We start from the raw sequence: 20,513 nt of genomic DNA on the forward strand, positions 1-20,513 counted from the left end.
AAAAAAAAAAAAAAAAACCATACTTAAAAGCAGTTAATCTAAAACAAAGAAGCCAAGAGTATACAATAGAGAAAGGAAAGTTTCTACAAGTGGTACTGGAAAAATTGGACATCCACACACAGAAAAATGAAACTAGGCCATCTTCTCACACTATATACAAAAATTATCTCAAAATGGATTAAAATGTAAAAACATAAAATATGTAGAAGAAACCATAGGCAAAACACACCACATCAATGTTTTAGAGATATCTTTGGGGACGAACTCCAACAGCAAGGGAAACAAAAACAAATAGGACTATATATCAAACTAAAAGCTTCTGTACAGCGAAAGAAAACTGTCATTAAAACAAAGACACCCAATTGAATGGGAGAAAATATTTCTACATTATACATTTGACAAGTGGCTAACAGATATCTAAGATCTACACAGAATACAACTCAAGGGAAAAACAAGAACAAAAGATCCAATCAAAAAATGGGCAAAAGACCTACACAGACATTTCTCCAAAGACACACAAATGGCAGGCACATGAAAAATAGTCAACATAACTTAGCATGAGTGCAAATGCAAATTAAAACCACAATGAGATACAATCTCAAGCTTATGACAATGGCTCACATCAAAAAGACTAGAAACAAAGGGGAAAAAAGGGTACCCTTGTATGCTGTTGGTGGGAATGTAAGACTGGTCCCACCCTGATAGAAAACAGTATGAAGATTTCTCAAACAATTACAAAATATCTACCATATGATCCAGCAAGTCTAGGTATCTACTCAAATAATGCAAAATCACTAATTCAAAGGACATATGCACACTTGTATTTCCCACACCACTATTTACAAGAACTAAGTTACAAAAACAACTTATGGGTCCAATGACAGAAGAGTGAATTAAAAAGACATGCTATATGTGCATGATTAAATACTACTCAGTTATAAAAAAGATGAACAGTCATTTGCAAGGACATGGATGATTCTGGAGAGGATTATGCAAAGTGAAATAAGCCAGAAGGAGAAAGACAAATTCCAGATGATTTCACTCATACGTGGACTACAAAGAAACAAAACAAAGCAACTGACAAAACTAAACCAAAAAACATCATAGAAATATGACTGCAAAATTGAGGCTACCAGAGTGGGAGGGAAAGGATGTAAAGATGGGGGGAGCCCGATGGCTGATGGTAAAGGACTACGGGCTCTCTTGTGGTGTGTGTGATGTAGTGACTTTCAAACTGACGAGTTGTGAACCTAGTCCCCCAAAACATACACAGTGTTGTAAACCAGTGAAATCTCAATGGAAAAAAAATCTTTTTAAAGTCTACAGCCAGGGGAGATAAAAGCAAGACCTGCCCTACCAGGAGAACACACCCATACTGTTAACCTGGGTGAAAATAATATTGCTTGTAATGAAAGATGCTTCTGAGAGGAGTCAGTAAAGTGCAGGCAGAGAAAAAGTTAAAAACCTAAGCCATGTGCATATTTTAAACTCTGAATATTTTCAAATTAATCAAAGTTATAAGTTAAATTTATAAGTTATAAATTTAAACATTGTAGTTTAAATTTACATGATTTATTTTTAGTACGTGAATTAATAAAGAAAACTATAGTTAAGTCTGCCCTACTTAAACTTACTAACTTTTCCTCATAAAATAGTACATATACATATAAAAAGTATGTATATACACTTAAGAGTTTATTATAGAATTATTTACAAAATCAGGAATAATTAGGAATAATTTTACAAGACTTAAAACTTGATATAACTTTAACATTTAAGGTAAGTTCACACCAACACTACTGAAGAGTAGTGAGGAGAGTCTAGATACAGATGCTCAAATATTCCCTCCAGAAAATTTTCAATCCCGTGTTCCTTACTCATCTACTTCTTTTCCAAAACTTCAAATTAAAAGAAATTAAAGTGGTGGATCATTTTACTGATCTCAAACACTACAACCTCATCTCTGTTTTGGCATCATCAGAAAGAGGATACACATTGGGAGAGAGTAAGGTTAAAAACCAAAATACAAAACACGAAGTAAATTACTTTTGAGAATGAGCTATGAGCTTGTTCATTGCCTGAGAGTCCAAAATTGAGGTTGAAAACATTACTGCTTCATTTTTATTGAAAATGGATACTAGACTCCAGAGATAATTCTGAACTCCTTTACTCATCTACTAAAAGCAAAATAACATCTTTAGCCAAATAAAAGGTATTAAATGGCCAAAGTAAAATTTCTCAACCACCAAACCTTGTTAACCAAAGAATAATCAAATTACAAAATATGTCAAGACTAAAGGAAAAAATCCACAAAATTAGATGCAACTTAATCAAGACACAAAGCATACCAGTCCTCACATCACTAAAACTTGTCTCATATAATCCTACACCAAAAACACCTAAGCATTATAACCCCAACAACATCAAGTCTTATTAATTACTATATAAATCTTAAGACCAAGTGTTTTGAGTCTCATATTAAAACAAAACCTCATAACCCATATACATAAAACATCGTGGTATGTAATACTACGATCTGGCTATACCCCTTTGTTGAAGTTTCCATTAGTTTCCAACCTCTACTTAAATCAAAATAATATATTTACCATCTCTTGAGTGTAACAGTATTAAGTCTTGGATCATTACTATTATCTGAACTACCATCCTCCCCTCCATCTAACTAATCAAAAATGCAACCAAAGCTCTACATCCTTCATGAAGTTTGTCTATACTTCTTCAGTACAGACCATTCTTCTGAATTCATTGTACTCACTATTATATTTCATTTGATATCCTATTATACAATATCTTGAACTGTAGTGGTACATATATGTAAAGAAAGCATTCTCTACATCTTAACTGCTTGGTTGAATATTTATCTTTAAGTTTGTAAACAGGCTTAATTTTTAGGTCTAAAATAGCAAATTATTTTAATCTAGGATAATAAATAGCATACTTAATCAAGGCACTATAAGGTTTAAACTTAGTTTGCACATACATTGCTTTAAAGACCCAATTCTAGTATTAAGAAAGTGCTTTCTATACCTAAGTATCTTAAAATTACTCAAAGAAATTTTATCTGTTTTTCCTTTGAGAAGGAAAGATCTGATATTCTGAGAAGAAATGTTTGTGCCAATACACAAATGTAATGGACGGTATCCTAAAGAATGGACAGGTTTCTCAAAAATTTTCCCACAAAATTTATGATTACTTTTTAAAATAGATGATGTTTCTACTCACAATTTTCATGTAAACTAAAAAAAGATTTACTATTGTGAAAGATTATATTCTTATTTTTGTGACCACTACCCAAAAAATTCATTTCAAATAAGTAAACCTGCAATTATTTTTTCATCAGAAAAGACAACCAAAATATTCAAAATACAGTCTCAGTGAAAAGAAACCTGCTATAGCACATACACTGAAAACTAGTAAACATTCTTTTAATCCTGCAGTACAGTATAGAAAGAGAAAACAAACAATTTGGATTTTTAAAAAAAATTAAAACATTTCTTATTTTCTTAGATAAATGTTCAATTGTTTTGTTTTGGATAAAAAGAAAACCTAAAATTCCCTTGGATATAAGCAAAAACTAACATGCATATTTAAAATTCCATCCCACAAAAGTTACAGTCAGCCTCAATCTAGTCAGATTGTAGAAGGAAATAATAGCCAAAGATTGTTGAAAATGTAAAACACAGGTTTTATATAACAATAAAAGCAAACAGATTAAAAAAAAAATCTCTATTAACTAAGTCTTCTGGATTAAAGTAAAACAATAAACACTATATTTAAATTTTTAGATTCAGAAGGAATTATCACTTCCCAGCTACAAGAAAGGTCATAATTTTAAATTAATACACAGAAATATGGTCTTATCTTCCAAGAAAGTCCCCTACATAACTCTAGGTTTCAGACCTAAAGATGAGTAATTTGGCATTGCTGATTATCACAGATCTCCAAAAATTTACCAAAGTACCAAATTGTGACATAACATGCTATATATAAATTTTCAAGATGAAACAAATCCACTGTGTCAGATTCACTAGTTTTACTGTTCTTTCCTTACTACGAAATTCGAGCTCTTATGTAGTTCACTTCAGGGGTTAGTGTTTTATTTTTATAATAAATCTAAAACAGTACATTTTTGTAAAGTATGTAACAGTAATTTAGGATCTTTTAAGGAACCTGGAAAAATTGACCATGTTGTGCTAGCTGGCTATTTCCTACAGCAAACAAATACAACATTTTATTTGCAGACAGTAATTTATAAATCTACACACAGAAATGAGTATTTAAAACAGAAAACCTTAGAATTTATTTCAACTTAAACCATTCACAACTTTTTGCTTTGTGTAAAATTTGCATGTCTGGCAACCAAGGCAAATTAAAATTTTAAAACACAGCTTTAAAAACATACACAATAGAGTTTTGTACCTTAAACCAGTCACATTGTAAAATACAAGCACTGTGGAAATGTGACTAATGATCCAATCCTTTAACCAAATATAATAGGACTACTGAGAAGCTTTATCATTCTTTGTAGAACAGCTTTATTCTCACTCAAATTCATGTAATTGACTCAATATTACTCTGTGATACAGCTTATTTGTAAGGAAAGGTTCTTTAAACAAAAATCCATGAGTATTTTAATTTTTAAAAGTTTACTTCCATCAATGGATCTCTAAATTTTTTACAAGCACCATTTTACCTTTTTACTTTTCCTTTATTAATAAGTGAAAATTATGTTCCATATTATAAAACCAGTAGATGTTCTGCAAACAACTCTAAGACCCCATGGGCTATCACCAAGGAAAGACAATTACTAGAAATGCTACATCCTCCCTATAAGGTTTTCTTTACTCTTTCTTTTCTCCACATCATGTAACTTGGCATAAACAGAATTTAAATACTCAAATTTGGTCAAACAAGGTGGTTAGAGTTATGAATGGGAAAGAAACTAGAGCTAAGAATTAGTTTGGGTTTAAGAGTGAAATCAGGGGTAGGTATGATAGCTGGGATCAATGTACAATTCAGTTGAAGAAGAAAGCAGAGCTGATGACAAGAGATGGCTGCTTTAGTTTCAAGATTTTCATGTCATACCTTTAAAAAAGTCTTTCTCATGCTTTTAACACTTTCAAGATTCTGTAGAAAGTATAACTGCTGTCCTACATAATAATGTCAAATAAAACTGATGGGGTAAAAAAACAAAATGATCACAGATATAAAACAATTTTCTTTCTGAATTTTTAGAGAACCAATGTTTAAGTTATATGTGTCTAATTTCAGGGGCATTTTAACAAAGGATACTTCATCAGTAACGACTGCAGAGAATTTCTGAATCAATGATGTATGTGTGACTCTAGAATTAAGTGGAGCTATTGTCCTATGTAATCAATGGAGACATGTGTTTGACTATTAAACAGGCACACACAATAAGAAAATAAAGAGAAGCCAGAGTTCACTGCAACTATACTTGTTCATAGAATATGAAAGGCATACCAAGATATGTTATAACTAAGATAAAAGATAGGCTATAAACATACTCCTTCTTGGTGTTAATATGGATATTGGGTATTTAGGCCTGGTTTCCAGCATGCCATTGAAGGTAATAGGTCATTTTCTTACTGCTATAAGTTTAAAGAAAAATCACATACATACATACTTTGCCTTTTCACTTCCCCCTTTGTGGAAGGCTAACGGCAGAAAATATCTTAGATTCTAAACCCTTCAGCTTGTTCTATCTTCTATGGGACAGGGAGACAGCCAGCTACTAGATTCCTGCAGGGATGCTATTGTTAGGTGCCTTTCACAAATGCATTAGTTAAAATTAAGCAGAGCGAGTTCAGTACTAAAGACTGTGTGGGATGTTTGCGCTCACATTACTGGACATTACAGAGTGAAATGAAAAGATGGAACTTATTCACATCAACGGTAATTTGAGTAGTTAAGAATTACAATTTTCTAATTCCTGCTAAAATGGTATTAAGGGTTGTATTACATTAAATATAACTAGGTAACAAGAATATGCATTTATATATATAAATACTACAAATAATTTTAATGTCCATAAACAGTGAAAATGATGTAAAGAATATTTCATAATAAACAGCATTTTAGAGAAGAATTCAAGGCATGAAAAAAGTATTATAGTCTAATTATCAAGTTAAACATTTTTAGTTTGTTTCATATGACTTGATGTCTAAGAATAAATTTTTATTTTGATTAAATGGCATTTTCCATACTTAATACTATAGAATCAAATAGTAACATTTTAAATGTTCATACTTTACCTGCTCTTGAAATTACTACAATCCTACTATCTGTGGATGTTTCTCAACTAAAACACTTGGTCAGTATTTCTACCTGGTACAATATATACTTTGTGAAAATGTTGACTCTTGAGGCTTTGTTCTTCTGATTAAATTATAGCTATATAAATCCAAAAGAGTCAACTGAACAACAATACAGTGGTGCTAACTGTAAAATCAACATATATTTAATATGGTATCCATGTATAGGTATAAAAGTTAGTTCAACAAGAAGGAAAGTAAAAATTCTCAAAAACATAACAGAAAAAGAGAGAACACTAGAAAAAAGGTGTCAACAAAATTTTTTAATACAGTGTACACAGACAAGCAATAACTGACTTGGGCTTTGTGTTTTTCTGCTATGTTGGATCTCTAAAGAGAGGAAGACAGTAAGAAGACAGACAACTCATTCATAAAATGCCCTGGACAAGTCAGGAATTGGAGACAACAGGTATTTCTCCCTGCAGGCAGGGCTGCAGAATGGATAAAAACTGGACAATTGGTTGAACGTCTATATTAATAGTAATTACATTCACAAGATCTTCTGTCTTGCCCAATCATTAAGTGATCATTCCTGAACTCTGGCAGAACCCAGAATTACTATCTTAAGATGTTAAACCAAAGACTGGTTTGGGAGATTAAATAAAATAATGAAAAGCTGAAATCAGGGAAGAAGGAAAAGGCAGACTAAGTTTAAGTTAATGGCTATACTAAATACTGACTCTCTACAACACTGGCTATCAAACTTACACCCCAAACTTATTCCCAAGAGAAATGATAATCAAATAACCTGCAGATACTGATATTTAAAAGTTCCCCAACAATAATACCAGGTCCCTACTCTATCATTCACAAAAAAGGCTGCCAATCAATCAGCTTCAGTCACTTGCACCTAACTTCCAATTTTTCAATGCCTCCGTAAATATAAATACTCAAAGATGACATTTGAGAACAATCTCTAACATAACAGTGATTAAAGGAAAAAGGGGGAGGAGACTCAGAAAATAAACACAGCAACGTACATATTAAAGGAGATCTTCATACCTTAAACAAATGAAAAGATATCAATGTTACATATCCATGACACAAGAATGCTATAAAAATGGAATGTTCAAAGAAACAAGTCTTAAACATTTTTTTAACTAACAGCTGATATAAAAACTCAACAGAAAGACTGAGAAAAATAAGAAAATTAAATAATGGAAAGGGGAAATAAGAATTACTCAAAAAATAAATGAACTGTCTCACTAAAACCCTGAAAATGAATATGTAAAACACAGAACCTCCCCACCAATGACGGCTTCTGCTAACAGTAATGTGAAGGTGGCTTCCAGAGCCGACCTATCTGTGTACTTCAGTGTGAATCACTTAGTTGGTACAGTGGCTGAGATCTAGAATTTTTACACAGATGTATTTAGCTTAAAACTCATTCTACTCATCCTTGAGAGACAATCTCTCCTAGGTTATTAAATGATTTGTGAGTAAAAATGAAAAGGAGAAGTAAAGAGAACCCCTTAGGTTGGCGATCCCAGGGGGAACTCTGCATTCTTTGGGAGAGTTAAAGAATCCAGACCAGGGCTTAAAAATTTCAGAGAACTCTCTCCAGCAAGTTGAAACTTATATAATACCTGGTACTTCGAAAATATTGAGAGATTTATGTATACCAAGAAAAGAGATTTGATGTTGAATTAATGACATGTACAAAGAAGAAAATGCAAATGAAATGTTAAGAATTTTATCTATGGGCCTCCCTGGTGGTGCAAGGGGTTAAAGACACAACCAATGAAGTGATCCGCAGCCAGTGCAGCGCGAGCTCCCCAACTGGCAAGGGAGTAACCCACATGGCACAGCAGATCTCTCCTGACTCGCCTGCTGATCTCTTCAGCAGTGTATTTCAGTGGATCTGCCTATTCTGTTCCCCGCTCTGTCTCTGGTGAATCCTCTCACTCCCACACCTCTGGTGTGTACCCCAGTTCTTTAGTATTACTGAAAAAAACAAAAAACTCAGCATTATTATAGTTAGAAGATGAGGTGGATGAGAAATTATCAGTGGTAGGTGATAGTCCAGGCAGATGTGTTCAAGTCTCCACTTTCAAATTAAAATGGCAATTAAGCCTAAAACTAAATTCAAACCATGGCCTTGTAAGGCATATGGAAATAAGGATATAAATATCAAACAGAAAGGAGTCAGAAGACACTCTGGAGAGGTAGAAATATAGAGGAGAATATATAAGAAAAATAGATAACAAAGATATTGCACAGGAGTAAAGGATATGAGTTTCCAGATTTAAAAACTAAACCTACACTTAACACAACTCATGATGAATCTTCATAACACTAAAAGAATGGAGAGGAAAAGTTTCTGGAGCATAGCGGAGGCATATGCCAAGAAAAAAAGAGCATCCAACTTCTCAGAGCTTTCAAAATTCTGAGGAAAAGCTATTTCTTTCTTAGAATTTATACTCAAACTATCAACTGAGTATGGGGGGAAAAGGAATGAAAATAATTTTAGGTATGCAAGATTTCTTTTAATATACCATCATTTCTATGAACAGGATAGAATACATGCTGCCAAAAGGAGAAAATATCTAAGAAGTGAAAATCACGTGATCCAAAAAGAGGCACAGAGAATTCTTAAGGAGATAATGAAGAAAATTTCAGCATACCAGTTAAGGAGAAGTTTAGAAAACTGAGCGGATATTTCCATGGGAAAAAAATAGAAATGATATATCTGAACTACTAAGATTTAGAACTCTGTCAAGAGTTTGGCTTATTAGAGCCTCCCTGGTGGTGCAGGGTTTAATAACACTATCAAGCTATCACCAGCTACTGCAGGGAGTTCAATCCCCAGCCAGGGAGCTAACCCACATGGCACAGCAGACCTCTCCTGTCTAGACCGCTGTTCCCCTCAGCAGTGTATTTCAGTCAATTTGCCTGTTCTGTTCCCCACTCTGTCTCTGGTGAATCCTCTCACCCCCTGGACCTCTGTCCTAGACCCCTGTTCTTATACGCAATAAATCTTAAAAAAAAAAAAAGTTTGGCTTATTATATGAAGAAAAACTGTTTAAAGAAGGCAATAAAACTATAATGCTTAGTCATAAAGAATATTTTCCTAAGGGTAACTAAAACTGACTACTGAGTTAATTTAAAAACTGTCTCCTTACCGTTATTCTTACATGAAGAATGGAAAGCATAAGGAAGAAAAGAAAAGGAAGTCTAAAACTAAGAAATACCATCATCACTTAGTAGCTAAAACTATGCAAGGAAATTTCTAAAGAAATACCTAAAAGAATTAAAGGGGCACAAGACTCAGGAAAAACAAGGTAGGGAACTGGCATCTTTCCTTGTATTTCACTTTTTAACCTATTTACCTCTACTTTGAATTTTTTTTCAATTAAATCAAGAAGATTTTAACATATAAAAATCTCCAATCATCTAAAATTGCTTTCTATTGGAAAGGAGATCTAATAGTGTTAGCTGCAATAGAAAAACAAATTCATAATGATGTTTTGAAGGATACATTGCAAAAGACAAAACAAGCAGGCACCAGACTAAGCTGATATTCATTTCCTGTGTGGGCTTCATAAAACTGTAGTAGACTTCAGTTACTAGATACACAACTGTAGCAGCCACTGTGAAATCCACCAGCCACTGGTATTCTGGAAAGTAATGTAATGCTGAAAAATAAGATTTTAAAAAAAGTCTTACTTAACTTTCATAAATGGCTTAGGAGGATTTTTCAATAGCTAAGTTTAAACACACTAGACTTTATTTGTTGATCTGCCATGTAAGGTTTACAAATATAATAATCTAAAATAGAGGCAACAGATTGAAAATTCTGGCATCCCAAATTAAATTTTAATGCTTCATAAATTGAACAATAAAAACAAACCTGTAATTATTACCAAAAAAGTAAACTGTTGTTAAAATTACTGCAAAATAAGTCAGTATTTTCTTATAGCTGATTAGTTACCTTTTATAGAAACTATAAATCAATATTTTTTAACAATCTAAGCTATGATAGATTTAACTTTAAGAATATAACTTGCTTACATTATTACACTGCTTACATTATTAATTCTGTAAAGAGTTAAATTTTGTTAGTTATTAACTGCACTAATGAGAATGGTGATTTTAGAAGTTACTGCAGATTAAAATAGTAATAAATACTTTTTACTCCCTATTCTACTTCTGCAAGTAAAGCTGATGAAGTATCTGTCAACTGTCCATAAAACCGTATCTCTTCAACAAACCATTCCAAAACAAACAAAAACAACAACCTATTCCATTCTTAAGGGTTTACATGAAAATTATCATCATCCTCTAAAAATAAACATGATTCCATCTCCCTTCATCTCAGATATTCTGGCTTACTTCTGCCAGACTGCAGTCTAAAATACACCATGTTGTAGAAGGTCCCCTTAAAATGTGGAAATTAGCCATATACATAAATACCATTCCTATGGGCTCACTGGTACATAATAAAATGATCTACATTGCTCTGGAAAAATTTTAGTTGTATACATAATAGCTGAGAATGTCAAACTAAGACTTGTCTAAAATATCAAAACACACTAAACAAACTTACATCTCTATGAAGTAGTATAAATTACTTCTTTTTTGATTGAACAAATTTTTATATGCTCCAAGTTAATTTAACACTCTTAATTTGCTTCAAGGTTTTTTATTGTTGTGATGAACGAACAGTGTCTGAACATTAATCTGAAAGATTTATCCTCAAGTAGTTGCAGAAGTGCTACCTTCTACCTACTCCTCTACCCCTCTAAAATCACCCAGTTGATTCTTTGAGTAATTTTCTGGAAAGACAGGTAAATAAATGGAAAAGACAAATTTTCTTTATCTGAAAGTTTTCAATTTTTATTGACAGCTGAAATAAACACACTAATTCTTAATGCCTGTCCCATCATACAGGTTTCATGCAGGACACTCACAGCAAACAGCCAAGTGATATTCCAATGTTGTTGTGTTCCTTAAGAGAGTCTTATAGATAGTTGATACAAATTGAGAGAATTTCAAGAGAGTTATTGGGATATCAACAACACAGTGAACAAAAGTAAAAGTTATACAAATTCTTGGCTACAAATTTAACCTCAATATCATACTGTTCTTAATGTATTTAATAATATAATTATAGTTTTGCCTTTCGATATAGTACTGGAGTCAAAAATAACTTTAGGAGCTCATCAAGATGAGCGCTTTAGTTAAGCTCCTGAAAGAACCTAAAGATCAGGCAGAAAGCCCTCTATACACACACACACATATCCCACAAATGCACCAATTTCATTCATAAATGATTACATAAATATAATCTTAAATATCTCCATTATGATGACTAGCTGAAATGCTCTTGATATTACATAACCAGTAAACTAATTCCATTTGTAATTCTCAAAATGTAAAACAAAATAATGAAGAAGTTAAGCTGTGTACCTAAGCCACATTACCTTAATTTTATTTTTTAAATTCCTTATAAGAGCCTAGTTTTCAACAACTGGCCCTAACACACTAAGTATAACCTTGGCCAAGTTATTTAACTCCTCTAATAAATTAAAAATAAATTATATATTGATAAATTATATATTGATATTTCACAGAATCCTGAGGATGAGTTAATATAAGTAAAGCATTTATGCCTGATATTCAATTTTAAGCTATTATTAAACTTAATTAGCTGACAATTAGTCAATAGATAATAGTCATTAGTAAAAATGTCAAAATCTATACTACAAATCAGGGGAGGAGGAATGTGTATATATGCTTTTTATATATGTCTTGTGAACATTTTATACAAGTAAGTACACATAAGAGAATTAGTAAAACAAATATGACAATCAATAAATCAAAGTGCTTTTTAAACGTTTTAAACTGTGCATGAAAAACAATTTAACAGAAAAGAGTTTGACATATTCAGTCTTTAGCTGTATTATTGACAATTGACATATTGTTCCTTAGTGTCATTTCTGGGTTCTAGAATGCCCTTTATGCACATACAATCTTTGTGGGTATAGAGTCACCTTTTAAATATATTTAAGCCACTTTGTATCACAAAATAATTCTGTAAGAGATGAAGAGATGCTAGGTAAACGTATTAAGGTTTTTCTGGGATGGAAAAAAACACAAGAAAAGCCAAATTATGTAATGCACTTTATAAAACATTACCAAAATTACTTTTTAAAAACACATTATTTCAATTTTTCATTTATCATGTAAATGAATAATTTCCAAACTTGATGAAAAATCAGAACCACTTGGAGCATTTGTAAAAATACAATCCCAGAAGCCATTCTAGATTTACTACATCTCTAAGACTAGGTAAAGGAAATCATTTTTAAGGAGCTGCTCAAGCGATTCTGATGTATAGCTAGACTTGAAACTCAGTATTTGATATCATCTTAGATACCTTTCTTTTCTATAATTCAATTAATTTCATGTAAATTTTACTTTAAAATCACTACATTTTATTATACAATTAAGTACTGAGATACAGGGAAAAAACTACAATAACTTATTTAGAAATACCCAATGGGTAAGAATGAATCCTGAGTAAAGTTTCTTGATTACTAATCAACAGGTGATTATTCTAAAACACTTTCTACTAAATTTGCGCATAAAGTGGAATTATTATAAACACAGCAATTCAAAATCAATAAGCAAATGCTTTTCTGCAAGCCATAGTATAAAAGAAGTGGCACAGATAGCAAAAATCTAGGATTTGAAACAATGAAAACTGTGATCTCAACATAAACTATTTAACAAGCTTGTGTGAGTCAGTCTCATCTGAAAAATGGTAAAAATAATTCTTACTACAAATTAGGTCAACAGAAAAGATTTTCAATTCAAGTGATGTCATTCTGAGCTTCCAAGCTCTTAGATTTCATATACTGAATAACAGACTTCATGATTAGAAATACAAACCAAAAAATTTAGCCACAATAGATAAAATGAAAGTACTTTCACCAGCATAATATAAAGCTGAGATTTATAGAACACTTTACCAAGATTTCCCTTACCTAAAGTATCCACTTCTGTAACTGACTTTGTTTCTAGATGGAGATCAATATCCTTTGGAATGGTTAGTGGCTTACTTTCAATGTGACCATTATATTTCCTATAAAAATCAGACAAGTGACACAAAAAACAAGTTACCTACACTGTTATCCAAGGGATGGTAACAGACTAATTACAAATGAAATTTTAAATTTCACAAGGAAAAAACAGCAGAATTTCTAATATTTTGTCAAAAAGGAGGGAGGGTACTCAAAAGCAGTTTTTTAAAAGGGGGGAGCTACAAAATACTGATATAAATTATGTGCATAGAGATTACAAGGGAAAGAATTACCTAAATGAGTGACAGAAAAAAAAATTTGTTCACCCCATTTCTCTTAATCTTTCTTCTATAGAGTTAAAGACAACCTAACACCTATTTCTTTAAGCACAAGAGGAAAAGCAAATGAAGGCAAAATGCATTACTCTTTGAAATACACACGTACACATATACATACAAACATACATACATATATGTAACATACCTATAACTACAAAAAAATCAGAGTTGAAGAAATCTATCAAAATTTATTTGCATGAGAAATTAAGAAATGTGAAAGACTATCTTGATGTTACTTTCACTAAGAATCATAGAGGACAATCACAGAAGAATTATTCAGGTGCACATGTATCATTCCCAAATTTATTTTTTAAGGACAATCAAAACAGAAAGCAATAAACTAAGACCAAGAAAAAATTTTACATTTGTATTCTTGAACAAACAGGGGAAACCTCGGTAAAAATAACAGTATGTCAGTAAATCAAAAAATTATTGCTACTAAGAATGAGATAGTGTCATTAGTGCATCTTTTCGCAAATATAAGGCATTTTCAACATAAAATTATTATAAAAATAAAATTAATAACTACAGGGCATAAGAATTCAAATTTTGTTAAAATAAATACTATACAAAACTTTCAAATGATGAATATGGTAGCTATGAATAGGCAGAGGTGGAGTGGTTAAAAACAGAGAAAACTAAAAACTAACCTGGATTAAAAACCTCGACTCTTAATAGTTATCTGAACTTGGGCAACTCATTTAACATCTTTCACCAACAACTTCCTCATTAGTAAAATATAAACCAAACTGATAGCTAATATTGAGGGTTGTGTAGATTAATTAAAAACTGTATGTAAAAGTACTTTGAAAACTATTAGGCAGGAATATTTTCTTAAAGAACGTAACTTTGAAACACAGACAAGAAGGGTTTATACCTAACATTCCAACAAGCTTTAAGGTACATTTTTAGTAAGTGAAAAAAAGAACAGTAGTACTATTAGAAGACAGTTTTTTTCAAAATACTAATTTCATGTTAAATAACCATTAATGTTTAAATAACTTTTAGCACCTACAAATGCATTAGCCCAGATTTATATAATATTTATGATATATGTATAATTCGGTAACAATCTGTTGTCAACATTTTATAACGTATTTGAGTCATAGTTTCAGGTTCTAAGAAGTGAGGAAGCCAAGATCCACTCCGAAAGGCAAATTATCCAGTCCAGCCCTTGAAAATTCAATTAAATAGAAATATTTTTTAAAAAGTTCCCATTTAAATTTATTCTTTATTTTTAAAAGGAAGCAGAATAGAATTGTTGAGTAAATCATGTGTTCGCTATCTTATATGCTGTATCACATGCTATACAAACACATTATTTTCTAGTCAGGAGGGTAAAAGGACATATGCAGCAGTACTTACTCGCACAGAGAAAGGTTTTTGTTTTGTTTAAAGAACAGTACAGGAAAGACCACACAGAATAAGATAACAGAAAAAAAGATAAAAATTTAAGTTGGAGAGATCCTTCAAAATTACTGTTCCTGGGCGTATAGTTCAGTGGTAGAGCAGTTGACTGCAAAATTACTGTTCCTTTTTCCACAGATGAAGCTGTTACTGGTTCATTTAAGTGAGGTTGATTAAAGCAGGCAGTTTTGTTCATAAACTTTGATACGATATTCAGCAGCAGAAAAGGACCTAAGAGACTATATTGTCCATTCCTTCATTTCAAAATGCAGGTTAATGTACCCAAAATCTTACTACTGAGTGGTAGCAAAACTTGGAAAAAAACTGAAACCAACCAATAACCTTTAAATAAGTTGTATGGTAAAGAAACGGCTAACTCCAGTCAACACACCCCCTCCAGTTTTAATATGATTATATTGTTTTTATAATTTAAACATAAAGAAAAAAATCAATAATTCTTAACTTTAAGAATCATTCTTCTATGCTCATATGTTGATTACTACATATCAGGTTTTTTTAAAGGACGATTCAGTATTATTTTTGATCATGGGTTTTGATCTCAAATTTATCAACTACTTATAACATGATCAATAAATGTTTCTTTAAAGCAAAAATATTTATATTAAAAAATAGATTATTTACATATGCATAAATTATGTCAGATATTTAACACTTTACAAGCTCAACAATAATACTTACCTATCTTTCTTGCTTTTGCCTTTATATTGCTTCCCTGCAAGAATCCTTAGTTCCTCCTCTGTAGGATGCTGATACCATCTCAAACTAAGGGGAAAAAAATATGATCCTTTTAAATAAAGCAACTAAAATCACCAAAATTACTCATTTATTCTATAATTATCAAGTTTTTTGTGAAGACACTGTAGGAAAATATCAAGTAAAAATGTCTAATCTTTGAAACATACTACAGTTTAAGACTTTAAAGGTTTAGACTCAAATGCAGTAAACACTTACCAAGCACTTACTAGATGCCAGACTCTGCAATGTTGTCTGTAGGATATTTGTTAGAACTGGCAACTTATTAATAGATCGTAAGATTAAATAGATTTACTATTAAAAGTAAATGGAATGGATTCTTCAGTCAAGTCAGCAGGAGCACATGCGAGTTCTCCACACAGCCTTCATTTTATACAGAAAGAACTGAGAGCTGCCTTAAAAAGTCCTTTGAATGCCTTCAAAATTATAAGTACTCTTTGCTTTGTTTTCCTATCTTCCCCTTCTTTAATTTAGTTGGAAAATTCTGAAAGTTTATATGTATGATAATTAGAGTAATTCATTATATTTGTAAAACATTTTACTCTTGGCTATATTTAAACTTCTTAATTTAGGGTTCCAACAATTGGGTATAGTCACCTCCACCATACAATCAAAACATCTGAGCACATCATTTATTCCCTCCCAAGCACCCAACTGCTCCTTCACAATTTCCTGTCTCACTGAACTTATCTACTAGCCACTTAAATGTAATAGTCTGGTCTTATCTCAACATGCCCAATCCACTTGCTATTATTTATTGTTCTTTAATTCTTAAATTCTAAACATTACATTACTCCATTCAACAACCTTAGTTCAGCAAGTCTTTCTCTAAGGCCTGACTATGACAAAACCCTCTAACTGGTCCTCCCTGTGCATTCTGATCCTGCCTTTAGCTGTTTTCCATAACGGAAATCTTATCAAGGAAAATATCTATTTAAATCCTTCCCATGACTTCACGAAGTAAAGCAATGAGTAAGGCAAAGTCTTTGAAGAAGGTCCTGTTAGTATTCAGAAGGAGATTTGTATTTGTATTGCCAAATTTGTATTGCCAAATCTTACATTTTCAGTTACAAAAATCTAGATTTTTAAAGCAAAACAGCTACATGCTGTTAAAATGCTAGCAATACCAGAAATCATTAACAATTGATTTGCTCTTACTAAAAACAATGCAAAACTCACAATTTGAGTAGTGACTGTAACTGATGACATTAAAGAAAAATTTAACCCCATTAATAATTTTCTAATAGTTTGCATAAAGCTCAAATGTTTTATAGATATGTGCTGAAATATTTATGAATGCAATAGTAAGATCTGCTACAAAATAAGCTGGGGTAGGAAAGATGAAGGGGAGCATAGTGAAACAAGTTTGATCAACAACATTAATTGTGATGAATACACAGAAGCGCATTATATTCAAATTATACTGATTATATCATTCTGTCTGTTCTTTGCAATAGGTATGAAAATTTCCATTAAAGTTAAAAAAACACATTACAAGGCCCAAATGTTTAAGGGTTGTGATCTGTTTCCACAGCTGTTTAAGATCTGATCGTAGTGTATTTCCTTTAGACTGGTCTACAAACCCCCACCTCCTACCCACTTAAAAATGTTTTCATTCCTTCTTACCCCCTTTTGTAATGACCAAAGATTGGAGAGGTCAAAGTAGGTACACTATTTTAAATAAGAGAACTTAGAAATTCGGAAGCATTGTTAGGTCCAGAGCAGTAATCTGGCTTCTCATTTGAACCTTGAGCATGACATTTCAGCTACACTAAATGCCATTTTAGTCCAAAAATTCTTTTATCCTTTGGGTTTTTGTTCTCTCAACTTGCAAACTCCTGTGCCCTATGCCCAATTTACTTTTCACTATTTATAGGACAGTCTTCCTTGGTTTTTGCCTAGCTCCCAACACGGAGTTTCAAAAGCACTTGGAAATTCTGAGTGATAGGAAGCAGCTATATGCTAATGAGGCAACTAAAGGTAATCCTCCAGATGTCTTCAGGAAGCTGGTTACCACAAATGTCACCCATGTTGATTAGAGTCAGGACTTTCAAACACCTGACCTCCAAGGAGGGTACAGAAATAAGATGCTAAATTTTAACATGTGGTCAGTGATTTAAATCATACTGAAGTAATAAAACTCCATAAAATTTCTAGATACTGAAGGTCACAGGTGCTTCCTGGTAGGTCGACACATGGATGTGCCTGGAGAGTGACAAGCCCCGACATCACAATTAGAAGATATGGGAACTCTGAGCTCCTTCACAAACCTCTTCCTATGTACATCCTTCATAAAAAACTATAACCATAGGTATCGCAATGTACTTAATTCTAGTCTTCTAGTTTAGTATTAAACCTAATGGGGTTATGGGAACACTCAATGTGTAGTTTATAACCAGCTGGTCAGAAGTCTGGGTGATCTGGGTATCCCAAGAACTTTAGGCTAGTATCTGAAGCAAGGATATCCTTAGGGAGGATTTTGTCTTTAACATTAGGGTCTATCCTAACTCCATGTAGCTGGTATAAGGTCAGATGGCTTAAAATAGAATACCGACCTAACTGAAAGATTCTTAGAGTGAAGAGTTTTGATTCAACTGCTTTGCATAATTTAAAACTAGTACAAGTTACTGGCATATAGTAAGTACTAAAAAAGGATCACTGAACCAAAATGAATTCAGTTTTCCTTTTGGTTTAATAATGTCCCAATCAAAAATTCCTAAATTATAATGAGTATAGATAGGTGAGGACACACCTCCTAAAATTTTGATTGAAGTCTAAAATTTTAACTTACAGTCAATGCTTGTTATTCGCGGTAGTTATGGTCTATAAAGTCTCCGCGAACACTGAACCATTGCTCCTAGGGGAAATACAGGGTTAGGTTCCTGAGAGCCTTTGGTCATAATATTTTCATCAATGATCAATAACACAATTTTGATTTGTGTGTTTTTGTTTAAAGACATCTTATTTAATATACATTGTTGATACATTAACATTAAATTCATGGCCAACAGCATTAAAATTCATGCCTGAACAAAGCTTACCTAAATTCTATAATTTTCAGTAGAATATTTTCCTGATTTCTGTGACTCATTACAGTGAATTTTCTCTCTATGGTACATCATAGCCTTTTTGCACTTAGGAACACTCGAAAGTACTTCAGGACTATGTTTGGAAAGCATTTTAAATAGCAAAATCATCAACAAAAAGCACAAAATATAAAAAACATGGCACTAAATAAACCACAAAAAGGACACTTATTTGCAACATGAAAGTCAAAATGAGAAGCATCAACTGAGAATGTGAGTGTCAGGTCACTCAAATTTTTTGCCACTCTGTATGTCTGTCACAAGTATCACAAGTATAGAATTTAGGGTTACAAATTTCAGCACGTAAGCAAGTGACAAATATAGAATCCATGAGTGATGAGTGAGTACATATCATTCAGAAGAACACATAAGCAATAACTCATTTATAAAAACTAAAATTAGTTGTTTAGCTTTGAGAAGTAATAATCCATGAAATAACTCTTGATAGGAAAACATAGGTTACATTTAGAGCCCTATAACTATGAAATGTTTGAAGACCCTTGAGATTCTTTTCTAGGATCCATTTTCTTTTTTCAGTATACTCAAGTTTGTTTGATCTTATTTTGTGAAATGCATTTTCTAAAATGGATTACATTTATTACAGTCCTTACTGGAAAACTCAGGTCATCTTCATTAGTAACAATTACTGTTCAAAGCTAGAAACCAAGGATGCTGGATACTTTTAGGGCCACTTACTTTCTAGTCTGTTACTCATCTATCTATCTATCCATTCATTCATTTATTAACACTTGTGGAGCACACTGGGGATAAGTAGTCTGCTAGGCAAAGGACAGCAATCTCCAGCTTTCTTGATGCTTATATTCCAGGTGGGGCATAACATAACCAAAAAAAAGGATGGAAAAATCATAAATTACCATACCACAAGGAAAGTACCAGGTGGTTAAGAATGAGAGCCAAATGTGTTAGATGAGGAAACCATTCTAAAAAGACATTTACCCAGCATCCTGAAGGATGAGAACAATGAAAGGAAGAGGATTCAAGGCAAAGACAGCACATCCAGAAGCACAAAGGCACAAAAGAACAGTCTACTGCTGCAACCAATAGGCCAAAGAGGCAGTAACACCATGTACAATGAGAATAACATGCAGGAGGCTGAAGTGAGAGGAGGGAAACAAAACATTGCAGTCTTACGGCCATAGTGTGGAGTTTACATTTTATGCTAAAATAATGGTCTCAAAGCAAGGGAGAGAAATTTAATTCCATTTACAATGTAAGATCTCTTGCTGTTCTGTGAATTAGAGGGAGGCAAGACTAGCAGGGAGATATATTTTGGACATCAAAGCAACAAGTGTTGCTGGACTAAAGGTAGGGAGTGAAAAAATAGTAAAGACTGAAGGATATTATCTACATTTCTGATTTGAGGGAGATAACAGTACATTTTTGGAGAAAATAAAACATGATAGAAGGGTAACAGTTAATAAGGAAGTGAGAAAACTGAGTTTATGGAGACAATAAATGTTACAATTTTGGCTGTAAAGGAAAAGGGAATAGACCCCAAACTAAGAAATC

At 32.5% G+C, this 20,513-nt stretch overlaps 1 protein-coding gene across 2 annotated transcripts in view; it reads right to left on the reverse strand.

Moving 5' to 3' along the window:
* Positions 1–20,513, reverse strand: part of TMEM161B (transmembrane protein 161B) — a 60,914-nt gene that overhangs the window by 14,448 nt on the left and 25,953 nt on the right. The window contains exons 3-5 of one of the 2 annotated variants that reach the window (XM_037530707.2): positions 15,823–15,906; positions 13,343–13,440; positions 9,832–9,988 (exon numbers count right to left, since the gene is read on the reverse strand). In XM_037530707.2, coding sequence (XP_037386604.1) covers positions 9,832–9,988; positions 13,343–13,440; positions 15,823–15,906 — 339 coding nt within the window. Of the gene's footprint in view, positions 1–9,831; positions 9,989–13,342; positions 13,441–15,822; positions 15,907–20,513 lie in introns of those variants that run through there. The other variant, XM_037530708.2, reaches the window with a different exon arrangement.

Source organism: Talpa occidentalis, unplaced genomic scaffold, assembly GCF_014898055.3.
Source record: "Talpa occidentalis isolate TD23 unplaced genomic scaffold, MPIMG_talOcc4v2.1 talOcc4.6, whole genome shotgun sequence".
In the NCBI taxonomy this organism is placed as follows: domain Eukaryota; kingdom Metazoa; phylum Chordata; class Mammalia; order Eulipotyphla; family Talpidae; genus Talpa; species Talpa occidentalis.